The following is a 13165-nucleotide window of genomic DNA, read 5'->3' as shown; positions in this document are numbered from 1 at the left end:
AAGCAAGATCTGTAAATGCAAGTCTGAGAAATGGTGGAGGACGTATTCGATTCCGGTTTGTTTGTTTTATTTACAACTAAAATGGCCGCCAGTCGGCCATCTTTAACTGCATCATGAAACAAAATGATGTGTTGGCTTTGTGCCAAGAATGAATAAAATTGGTCCATACATGTCCATTATATGGTTGCGGATGCATGCACACACGGACACAAATAGAGACCAAATCCAAAAGCCCTCGTTTTGGACTATGTCCAACAGGGGCTAATAAAATTATGTACTTTTCTTTGCAGATGTGAAGACATGATGATATAGACTGCATGCTGCATGTACATGGATACAGATTTGAAATCAGATATCCCTACGAAATGCAGTAAAGAAGGAGATTCTACAAGGGAGTGAATCACCTTTAAGGAGCAGGGATCAAGCGATGAGTTTTGTAAACCAAAGGATGAGGAGTCGTGGGAAAAAAAAACTTTTGGATGCAGCAGTGAATTAGCAATGTGATCAGATGCTCAAGTATGAAGATGATAAGGATGTTCCAAACATTTATTATCACTCAGAATGCAGAAATAAGTTCTGCCACAAGAAAAAACTTTGGCACGTCTGAAGAAAGAACAAGACCCTTCGTGTTCAACAGATGATGGAAATAATAAATCCTCACTAAGTAGGAGTAGAGAAAAGGGAGTCTTCCTGCAGGGTGTATGCTAAAATTTGCATTGTTTGAGACAGGAATAGCAAATATATCAAAGGGACCTGTACTTGAGGGCCATTAAGTTAAGTAGTTGATCTAAGGTCTGATACAACAATCAGAGAAATAGCCAGAAAGAATGGTGATGTGAAGATCATTTCCATAGCATCGAGAGAGTTTGTTGCAGCAGAGTCACGTTTCCATAGGTCGTGCTACAAATACTAAACATTGCAAAAGAATACTGACAGCACCAGCAAAATGAAAAGCGACTGCACCAAAGAAGAGGATAGAGACCCGGAATAAGAGTATTCAGAGAAGGAAAAGGAAGCATACACCATTCTCTGAGTTTATGCACAGTTATCTTTTTCTCAAACCTCGTGTTGTTCCAATGACATATCTGACAAATCACCTGGTAACTACTATTAACTCACTAGGCATTGAAACTATTAAAGACAGTACCAAGAAACACAATCAATGAAAATTAATGGCTGAATTTGGGAACAGGATCAAAATTATAGCAGATGCAAAAGGAAAGCCACATGTCATACCAGACAATTTATCAAAACCAGTTCAAGAGAATATTGTTCTAACCTCTGAGTTCGAATCTCCAAGATCAAAGGATCCCACTGAGATGATTTGTGGTCACAGTACTTTCATTTGCTCAAATAATTTCAGATGAATACTGTAGATATGTTTCAGACAATCTGGAAAGAGTTTTTCTTATGTTTAAAAATTTTTTTTGCCAATTTTTATTTTTCAATTATCTGCATGTTCTCGTCAGTAAATTTGTGCTAAAATTCACAATTATGCTAAACCATGAATTTAGTATTTACTAAGAATTACAATTTTATTCACAGTTTATATTTTACTCAAATTAATGCAACACATATATAAGCATGATATGATTCATCGTTAATTCAAATCACATTGACGCGAATCATTTTTATGCTTTTGTCCTGTCTGATGAATGAGCAATGCTTTGTTCCACACAGAACACTTGCACGGTTTATTTTGCTCTGTCATTTTGTTTTTGTCATCAGTACAGCTGTTAATTTTTAATTATTTTGTTTTATTTTCTGGTCAGGTAATAATATTTCCTTTTGCATAGCCTGCGATTGCATAATTGTTGACACAGAGGAATTTGTTGGTTCCTCCGTGATGCTGTAGATATCCAAGTTGGAGTCTCCAATGTTATATCTTATGTCTGACTTGTTCACAATTCCACAAATCTGCATGTATGTGATGAATTGCTTTCATATTTGGACTGCTCTTTCATTATTCAACGAGTTGTGTACATGTTTGACGATCCAACTTGCAAGCAGGCGACATTGCCTTTTCAGGGTTTTGTTGTTAAATTCAATTTTCATTATATCGATATAGACCCCACAATTGTAGTGATGAAAAATAGCAAAACCAAATGTTTTAAACATACCGGATACAACCTTTTTAATGTCTTTTTTATTCTGTATGTTAAAGCAACTTGAATATGCTACAAAATGTATTAACACGCAATTTGTTTTTGTTTGCATATAGTCATTATAAACCCATTTCATGAATGTGTGTGCACATCACAACCAGATTAAAGTGGTGGAACAAAATACTGCACAGGCTAAATATTTATCCTCCAATTACATTTTCAAAGTAGATATCAGCCCTCAATATTATCATGATTCTTGTTAGTTTAAACAAAAGAAACTCTGCCAAAGAATGAGAAGAAGGAAATATCTACTGTGTGCGGTATTTTGTTCTACCGCTCTACAATTCTTGTTTTACTTTTGACAATGAAAAATACATCAAACTGCTAACAATGAGTTGTTATTTATCTTTCAAACCAATGGAATCTGTTCGTTGCGATTTAATACATTTTTTATACAATTTAGTTTTAGCATATATTTTCAATTATTTTCATATATCAAGCTCTTAAATGCTACTACGTTTTTGGAAACATGCACAGAATATGAAAGAACAATACAAAGCTACTCTATAAATAATAATGATATATTGATTTAAACAGCCACAAGTGGTGCTGCAGCAAACTAATATATGCAAATAATTGTGTTTTTAAAAAATGACGGTTACCATATGAACCATGTTGGTTCTATCATTAAGCTACTCATTAGGAATGTTCCTCCCTGAGTGCAACACCACCAGGAAAATGTATCTAACAAGAATACATTACTAGAATTTGCCAGGCAAAGCGGTACCGATGACCAATTTTTCAGCTAATACCTTATCGCCTATTAAGGTTCACATGAAAAAGGAGAATGGCATTCGGGAGAGCGCATACTACGCTAGGCTGAACAGTTTAAATTTTGTATCCCACTGACAGGCCAGATCTGCATGCAGACCTTAACCAAAATCTAATCAGCTTGTTCTTATCACCTACCCAACTCATCCACCAAGTTTGGAAATAACCTGTCTGAACTTTTTGAAATATCATACTCCATATCGGTTTTGGTCCAATCTCTCAATGGTGAAGAATCACTGAAAATTTTTTTTTATTTTAAAAAACTCATATACAGATATAGATGGGATGAATCTTTACCAAAATCAAAATCAAATAATATATACATATTGTTTTTGGCCCTATCTCTTGATGGTTAAGAATAACTTAAAAATTCTGGTATCTAGATCTTCACTAGAATATAATCAATTTGTCCCTGTCACACATCCAAGCTGTCCACCAAGTTTCATCTGAATTTGTCCACAATGTTTAGAGGTATCCTGCTCACAGAAAAACAGGGGTGAAAACAACCTCTGTTCACCTTTGGTGGCCTAGGTAATTAATGGTCGCATGAGAGAAGAGAGAGATCAGATGCTTCTAACTCTATTTATCATCTGCAAAATGATTTTCAAAAGGCAAATGACATTTGATCTATTGAATGAAAATTGTCATCAGTTCATATTTGTGTTGCAGTCTATACTTCTGCCCAAGTTTCATTCAGTTGAAATCCCTTCAGGGATCCATTCACAAGTTACCATGGTAACCATAAAAACAATGGGCATCCAGAAAAAAACAGAAAACAGGCCTCAGACCTATGGCTGCAGAGGCATAAAAACGTTCCTTGGCTGATCCCACGTGAAGGTGGGGGTAATTTGGGCCATTAAAGTAATCGTAGTTTAATAGTTTAATTTCCTGGATACCCTTAAACATGCACATTACATACTACACACTGCACACTTGCATTAACTTACTATTTGTATTAACCAAAGGAAGGTAAATAGTAGAGCAGGTATTTAGAATAAATTTTTAAAAATCATCATATATTGTGAAAAAGCCCTTGCAAATTCAAATAATTTCTTACTTTAGTTTGTCAATCAGCTTTCTGTTTGGCAAAGCCAAGCACTGGTAGACCATTGAACAGAACAAGTCCACCATTGCAGGTTCCATGTTGACTGTGAACAAGTCCTTCCGCGGAGTCAGACGTACAAAGCACATGTTCTGCAGAAACAGTACAAACTTCAAAAGTGACAAAAACAAGGAGTCCTCCACTTTGCCCAATTGGAATTTACTACATAGATTTTGTTTGTTAATGCATACCAAACTTCTTTTCTTTTTTTAAAACAAAATTATTCTGATAACCTTGACTACAACTCACAGTTGAAATCTAAGACCATCTCTTTTGTTCTCACACCAAAACAGGAAAGCACCTCCACCACAAATTCACATGAAAGCTCCAAAATGGTTGTAAAATACTTACAGGATATTTCTTATTCTTCAAAGATCTTGTTTCTTTTTTACGCAAAAAACTTGACTTTGGTTCCTGAGAAAGAGAAAGAGAAAGAAAAAGAAAAAGAGAAAGAGAAAGAAAAAGAGAAAGAGAAAGAAAAAGAGAAAGAGAAAGAAAAAGAGAAAGAGAAAGAAAAAGAGAAAGAGAGAAAGAGAGAAAGAGAGAAAGAGAGAAAGAGAGAAAGAGAGAAAGAGAGAAAGAGAGAAAGAGAGAAAGAGAGAAAGAGAGAAAGAGAGAAAGAGAGAAAGAGAGAAAGAGAGAAAGAGAGAAAGAGAGAAAGAGAGAAAGAGAGAAAGAGAGAAAGAGAGAAAGAGAGAAAGAGAGAAAGAGAGAAAGAGAGAAAGAGAGAAAGAGAGAAAGAGAGAAAGAGAGAAAGAGAGAAAGAGAGAAAGAGAGAAAGAGAGAAAGAGAGAAAGAGAGAAAGAGAGAAAGAGAGAAAGAGAGAAAGAGAGAAAGAGAGAAAGAGAGAAAGAGAGAAAGAGAGAAAGAGAGAAAGAGAGAAAGAGAGAAAGAGAGAAAGAGAGAAAGAGAGAAAGAGAGAAAGAGAGAAAGAGAGAAAGAGAGAAAGAGAGAAAGAGAGAAAGAGAGAAAGAGAGAAAGAGAGAAAGAGAGAAAGAGAGAAAGAGAGAAAGAGAGAAAGAGAGAAAGAGAGAAAGAGAGAAAGAGAGAAAGAGAGAAAGAGAGAAAGAGAGAAAGAGAGAAAGAGAGAAAGAGAGAAAGAGAGAAAGAGAGAAAGAGAGAAAGAGAGAAAGAGAAAGAGAAAGAGAAAGAGAAAGAGAAAGAGAAAGAGAAAGAGAGAGAGAGAGAGAGAATAAAATAAAATATAATATATATTTGCCAACAAATGGCACATTCTGCTTCACAAGAACACCACCAAGATGTGCATACCATATGCAGCAAAGTGATATGACAACTCTCTTGCCATAGGACCGCAAAGCATCTGTAGTCTTTGGAACCGACGTCTGCACTAAGTTTCTGGGATAACACGGGAATGGAGAAATAATCATTAAAAGGTAAGCAGTATATTTAACTGATCATTTAAATCACCATACTCATTACCGGGTAGACAAGGCGATTTCAAAGTTGTTGAATAAATACAGAAAATTCTACATTTGGATTGCCAGAATAGCCGAGAGCAGAGGTTCTCAACATGGGGGGTCATTTGGCATTTCTAGGAAGGGGGTAATGAAAGCCCACCAAAATCAAAAATTAAAATCTCGCTCTCAAATCACAAACCCCATGGCCTATATTTCGGCAGTTCCTGCATTACGGATGTACATCTTGCACAATTTGACAATGCATACTACACAGGCGAAAATAATTGAATGGAATTTGAAATAGTGATAATGTGTACCCTATCTAGTACTACTCATGGAAAATTATCGCCTTTTACCTTTCTTCATCATTGAGGAATAGTCTAAAAATAGCCCCATTACGGACATACTCAGATGAAATGACATTTCCAACGTTGCTTCAATCATTTTGAAAACTTTGTGGAGTACGAAGCCCAATTTTCTTTTTCTCAAAAATACATGTCATGCACAAGTCTAAGTTTTCAAGAGAAATAAAATAAATTCAATATCTCACGATAAGTAGGTCACAGGTCTGTTCATTTGTTGTTACGGACATACACTACACACTCATTGCCTTTGCTTTGAGAACAAAAAACTACTGGAGACATCAAAACTTGTTTTATTCAAGTGTAACTCTGTAAAAAGCGGACGTACTGGTATACTCTTGTTTTTTTTTTGTAACATTGTCAAAATGCCTTCATTCTAAATGTCAGAATGTATTTTTAGATGTACTTGAACAAAAAGCTCTTGTCCTGTAGAACATTAGCAAATATTTGTACAACATTGTTGGTGTATAATTTTACAAAATGGAATAATGTCAAACATTAAAGATAAGAATGAGAGTCCAGGGTTCACACAATTTTTTTATTATGTTCTCCATTGATGAGTACCAGCAGAAATGGTCTGGTACTCACGGGGAAAAAAACATGTCAGCTTCGAGTGTGCTCGTCTGCTTTCCTAAGCCCCAGTCGGATTTTTAAAGCACCTCTCACCTTTGTGTGCATCTTACTCCTCTCTGTAAGCACTCTCTCAGTATGTCCGCTCCAGACGAGACACTCGCAAGCCACTCTTTTTTTTGTTCTGGACACTCCTGAACCCCCTCTTTTTCCTCCTTGCTCATGCATTTTCTTTCAATCTATTTTTTTTTTAAACTTACAATATAACTTATAAATGATGTTATCATTTATAAACATAATTTTGAATACTTATATTTTGAAATCACAGTATATCAAGTATCACAGAAGAATCTTACCTGCACTAGCTGAGAAAACCTTCCATCAAAAGCCTCTGTTGTGGTAGTACGCTTTTGAGCTTTCTTAGCTTCTTTGAAGTACACGTTTATTTATTCATTTTTAACCACGCACGAGTACCCACGTACCAGTGATGTGAACCCCTGATTATAGTGCAGGTGGTTGAACATTTGCTTCACATAATCAGTGAACGTAGTGATCATGAAATGACTCAGCTCTAACTTTTCAGCCTCAGTGAAGTTCAACATGTATTTTACGAAGCATTTTCTCAGTTCACTTTGTGTATATGGATAAAGCGCAGCAATATCAAGCTGTTTGCTCAATGCCGAAAAGAAGAAATTTTCAGCAGTTTGAGTTGGCACGACAATAGTAACTGCAAAGGACATAGTTAAAGAACTGTTTCTTCTTGCTTATTCTTACTACAATGTTCTTTAATTATACTGAAAGATCATTCTAGCATTGTTATGTATGTATGGGGTTACAGACACACAAATATGTGTACGTCCATAACAAAGATATTACCAAAACTTTTTTTGAGCAAGTCATTGGTGTAGTAATTAACAAAAAGTGATTTTTTTTTTTGCTATGGACGACATCATTGAAGTGACCCAAAAAATTTTCAATTTGAGAAAGTATTTTGCAAGATATAAATTTCTTTTTCAGAAGTAGAGAAGTAATTGCCTCTATTTTGATTTGAAAAAGAAACTTCAACATCAAACAATTTTTTTATGTGAAAGAATCACTCAGATCATAATTGATTTTTTTTTCCAAAAATTAATAATGATGATACAACCAATTATAATGGTAATGTTTTTTTGCATTAAATTCTTGAAAAAAAGGGGAAAAAACACTGCTACTGCCAAAAATTACAGACTATAAACTTTAAAATGACACCAAACTTCACTATACACATTGAATTTGAAATTTTGAGGTTGAGCTTGCCAATTTGGTCAATTTCCCATTTTTATATAAATTCACATTTATATCAAATAATTTTAATTTAACGTATCTGTTTCTGTAGTATTAATTTAATACAGGATTTAAAGCCTGTCTCTGATGTATCACTTCCCTCTCTTCAAATGGTACCTCAGCAGTAAATGATAAATGGGGTTTCTGAGACTCCCATTCAAATGAATGGGGGAAAAGGGAAAAACTTTCTGACTCAAGCCCCAAAAGCCCAAAATAGGAGACTGATTTTCTCCCCACCTATCCCCTTCCCTCCCATACAAGCAAATGTAAAATTGAGACTATGAAAGATTGAGACTTACTGATTAAAGCACTTCTTCCCTTTCATATTTTCATTCCACTCAAAGAGCGAACCAACAAATATTTTTCCATGTTCCACTTTAGGGAATAACTTAATTTTCTTTGAACATTAATTTCCATCGAGTATATTCACAAAGAATAACTTGGAACTTGGTTCTTGGTATAAGTGTCTTTGTTGAGCAGAAATGAAATGATAAATTTCTCTTATAGTGTAGTAGATAGTAGAAAAATCGTGCAAATTATGATAGAAGCATCAAATTTGGCATTTCTGTTCTGCAGGGCTTTCTGATCAAATCTGCCCGATTGGCCATTTGAAAATCCAAATTTTGAAATATTTGAAAAAAAATAAAAAAAATAAAAAAATTGAAGTCACAGCTGGCTGAAATTCTTGAAGCACAAGTGAACATCCCAGACAAAGAACCAAGGGGAGATGCAGTCATCATTGAGGGCTCAGCACTTATCAATGCCCTACCTCCATGCACTTCAAAGATATTTGATGACTATGCTAAAGAAGACATCATCCCAAAGGTGGAATCTGATAGTGCCAGGTACGAGAGGGTGGACGTAGTGTTTGATGTGTACAAGAAGTCAAGTCTGAAGTCCGAGGCAAGGTCGAAAAGGTGGCAAGGAATCAGAAGAAGAGTGACAGGAACCAGTAAGACCCCAAGTAACTGGAGAAGCTTTCTTTGAGATGACAGCAACAAGACTGAGATGTTTCACTTCCTTATGGAAAAGATGTGTGAAGCACAGATGACAAGCAGCCATTGTCACAAAAGGAGAGGATGCCATTAGCAACACACGGAAGTCACTGGATGCTGTGTCTCCATGTTGTCATGAAGAAGCTGATACTTGAATATTTGTACACGCCAGGGATGCAACGACGGATGGTAGCAAGTCCATTATCATTAAGGCTAATGACACGGACGTACTAATCATAGCAATATCTGTACTGCCATCCTTACAGGAACTAGGTCTTGAGAACATGTGGATTGCCTTTGGCCAAGGAGCCAAGGTGTGATGGATTCCAGTCCATGAGGTAGTTTCTGCAATAGGGCCTGAGAAAGCTAGAGGGATCCCATACTTCCATGCATTCACTGGATGTGACGTCGTGTCTGCCTTCCGCAGTAAAGGGAAGAAAACTGCATGGCAGACTTGGAATGTCTTTGATGATGTTTCTGAAACATTCACCAATCTCAGCCAGCATCCAACATTGATTCATGATTTTGACTTTTTGAAGTTCATTTTTTGTTCAAATTTTTCAAAATTTGGATTTTCAAATGGCCAATCAGGCAGATTTGATTAGAATCCCCTTTTGAACAAATGTGCCAAATTTGATGCTTGTATCATCATTTGCATGATTCCTCTCAAAAATTGCTCTTATCTGCACCACTATTAATGCTCTTATTTGACCACTCCTGAGCCATATATCATTTTGAGATTGTAGTAAATTGTTTTTCCATTGTTCAATTGATAACCATCAAAGTTTTCAGTCCATTCAAGGATATTAATTTTTTTTCTTTACATCCTCCAACTTACTTGTAATTAAATTTATCCACTTATTTGTTTTATCTACTTTTACCCTGGTTATTTCTTCAATAAGACTTATTTGATATTTCTCACATTCTTTATGTTTCCCATTTAAATACCAAGGCTGATTACATCTCCACTCTTTGGTTTGGTTATTGCTTGGTTCTATCATTTATAAATCAGTAAAAAGACAATGGTAGCCTGTTAAAATTCCCAAACCAATATCTTAACACTCATACTTATAACCATAAGGGAGACTATTGATTCCATTCTCTAAAATATATATTTTATCATCAAAAGCTCCGAATGCTTTCTTATTTACCTCTTCGATATATAATTGATGTTTATAACTTCTTATTGTATTCATTTTTCTGTACTCTTCCTTCTTTAAGGTTAAACAGTTGTAACAATGTTTAAAGTTTATTGTTTCCTTGATTATATTTTTCTTTATTTCCTTTAGCTTCTTATCACACCTTTCAATGTTATTATTATCAATATACGTAAAAGCATAAGACTTTGATCTCAATCCTATAAATTCACTCATGACCTTCCCACCCAATTCATCTTTAAACTTCCCAATAACCTTTTTATTCTTTGATGAAAACAACACATCACCTGACTTAGAATTACTTGTATCATATATATCAATATTATCAATCATATCCTCATATACATCACTTGTCTTAATTTCTAATATAAGACTATCTGTATCCATATATAACAATGACACATTATCCTCTACTTTGATTTTAAATTATTATAGTAATAGTCATACATTAACGACTTTGACAAGTCAAGAATTGATGTTCCTATATAAATAGGTTTATTCATTTCAATACTCTCTTTTTTCAAATGAATAGTACAAAAGTTCTCTGAAAACACCTCCACTCGCTCAAAACTTGGTCTATTAATTAACTTTGAAGCCTGTTTCCAAGATGTAGCAAGTCTTGTGTTTTGTCGATTCTTAACATTTCCCAGTCTTTCCAAATACAGCATTATTCATTAATTTATAAAAGTCCTTCTCAAAATCTGTTTTTGCTTCTGTTCTCCTTTTTGTATTAAAATCAATATACTTCTTTAACCAATGACTGAGGAAAATTCATAGGATTTTGAAATTTAAACATTCTCAACCCAGCAGATAAATATTGTCTCAAGTTCCTTTGATGCAAAACATAACTTTCTTTATCATTTAATGTATTAATATAAGTAGTTTTTCTGCAGATTTACCTTTTGTATTAAATGACTGTTGGTAATCACTTACAGTAACCATTCTTTTCTTGGACTTTCTTTATCAGGGGCATAAGGTAGGTCTTTATGTTTGTGATGAAGTTCTTCTGGATATTTTAAATCAACCTCAAAATAATATCCAACTTCAGCTTCATCCAATTCTTTTTGAGAGGAGACAACAATGTCTTGTAAAACTTTTTCATAATGTTCTATTTAACCCATTTCAGTTTCCCATAAGGTAAAGATTGAGACATAGCCCACCCATACAAATTGTTAGCACCATAATGCATCAGGTAAGAGTTGTCCTCATTCCTATTATAATCAGGAAGATATTTGTTATTTGCTTTGGCATATCTCTGGGAACATACTTGAGATATTCCTCCTCTTTTAGCCTTCTCTATCATTAAAAGCATATCTATATCACTGATTAATTCCAAATTCTGTTTTGTCATTTTTAACATAGCACTCCAAGCAAAACCTGGGGCTGTGTAATAGTGAGCGGGGTCTAATCCTTAAGAATTTTTTTTTATGACAGACTGTTCTAAAAGTTTCAAACATATCAGCCAATAACAATACATCAGTTTTAAGATACAAATCATGATATTCTCCAAGATATTTATATTAAACTTCTCCCAAACCTTTTTAGCTTGTGTATAATCTCCATCGGAAATATGAGTTTTATTCAACTCGGTATAGGAACTTTCCCTTGAAGGAAGTTGTGTTTCTTTAAACTTCTCAAATGAATCCATGTAGTCATATGGATATATTCCCTTTTGTGATAAGAGATCAATCTCTTCTTGATTTGAGAAATGTGATTTAAGATTCGGTAAGTTTTTAATATTTGATGCCAAGTTAGATAATGGACTTGCCATAAACTTGTATGTGTCAAGAAATCTGATATGGGTTATGGGGGATGTAAGAATTATTTTTGTGAATGAGATGTATTTTTGATCTGTGTTAGGAATGGCAGAAATATCTCCAGATGTCTTTGAAAGCTCATTTATAAATAGATGTGTGTCATAGTGAGCGTTGTTGTGAAGAAAGACAGGAATAAAGTTTGGGGGCTTGTAATTAAGATTACATTGGGAATGAGCTGGACCTCTATATTTTCCAGTAAGATGACAATGGATCCCTAACTTTGACCACTCCCTCAATTTTCTCCTCACAAATATGACAGATACTGTTCTTTCGAAATTCCTTTTTCTCTCCCTTTGTTAATGACATTGGTTTATAGGTTTTAACCATTATTTCTCTTAGTCTTATACAGTCTTTTTCCAATCGTCTTACAAACTCCTCTGAGGCATCTTCTCCTCTATAAAGTTCTAACTTGTATTCATCACCAACAGATGATTTTATATAATAACAGAAACCACAAGGAGTATGTTTTTGATATTTATTTGTGTATGATTTATTTGGAGAAAAAAGTTTCTATCTTTTCAAGGATACTTTCAAAATCAGCATATATCACAAACGGACATTTTATATATTTGTTAAAATCTTTGAATGATATGTTTGAACCTGCTTTTGGTAAATTAATTACGGTTGATTTATGATTACTTCAATATTTTGAATGTTGATTTAAACGTTCTTTTGTATGAAGGGAGTTGAGACATCTCTTACAAGGATAAATTTACATTTTCTCTTGTATAGTTGTGATTTGGTTAATCTTGATAATTTTTTGATGAAAGCATCATGTGATTTTTCCTTTGAAGTAAAGTAGAGAAGGTCAATGTGTGTTTCATCATTTTTATAGTTGTTTGAAATTTTTAATATCTGAACTTTGTTTGTATCCGTTAATCCATATGCATTAACAGATAGATTATTAATTTTCTCAAATTTAGGAATATCTCTCAATGACATTGGAAACTTTAAATCTTTAACATTTAATGTATTCTCGCATTTCTTATAATGTTCAACCCTTTCAGGTTTCCATTATGGAGGATGTAAGTGAACAAGAACAGACCATAGAAAACATTTATTATCTTTGTTTTGAATATTAACAACCGCTTTCTAAAGTTTTATCTGCTTTGGTAAATCAATATAAGACGAAGCTTGAAGAGGATCTGATTTTAAGATGTGTATATCTAAGAAGATTATTTTTGTGATAGCAAATCCACTACCAACTACAGTGTTATCAACATCTTGTTCTTGTCTCTGGAGTTAATCGTAAACATCACATCTTACAAAATATTGAAATGATGAGATAAAGTGAGGGTTTGTCCTCATATAGGGAGTAGTTTCATCACCTTCTCTTACCATATTAAATTTTACTCCCATACAAAACTTAAAAGTTTTCATTTCACTTAATGTGTTTTTAATTATAGTTTCAATACTTTGTTTAACCATATCAACAGCTTCCATGATTGAAGATGGTCCAGGGACTTGAAAGCGAAACAATCTTAT

The 13165-nt window shown here is 34.2% G+C and overlaps 1 protein-coding gene across 2 annotated transcripts in view; it reads right to left on the bottom strand.

The window, feature by feature from the left end:
- TFB2M (transcription factor B2, mitochondrial) overlaps positions 1-13165 on the bottom strand; it is a 52833-nt gene that overhangs the window by 1382 nt on the left and 38286 nt on the right. For both annotated transcript variants that reach the window (XM_085857927.1, XM_085857926.1), the window contains exons 7-9: positions 5308-5394; positions 4390-4452; positions 3994-4130 (exon numbers count right to left, since the gene is read on the bottom strand). In XM_085857927.1, coding sequence (XP_085714053.1) covers positions 3994-4130; positions 4390-4452; positions 5308-5394 — 287 coding nt within the window. The remainder of the gene's footprint in view (positions 1-3993; positions 4131-4389; positions 4453-5307; positions 5395-13165) is intronic.

The sequence above is a fragment of the Eptatretus burgeri genome, chromosome 15 (assembly GCF_056783735.1).
Source record: "Eptatretus burgeri isolate ZD-2024b chromosome 15, Ebu_testis_v1, whole genome shotgun sequence".
Classification (NCBI taxonomy): Eukaryota; Metazoa; Chordata; class Myxini; order Myxiniformes; family Myxinidae; genus Eptatretus; species Eptatretus burgeri.
This window is presented reverse-complemented; position numbering and strand designations above follow the sequence as displayed.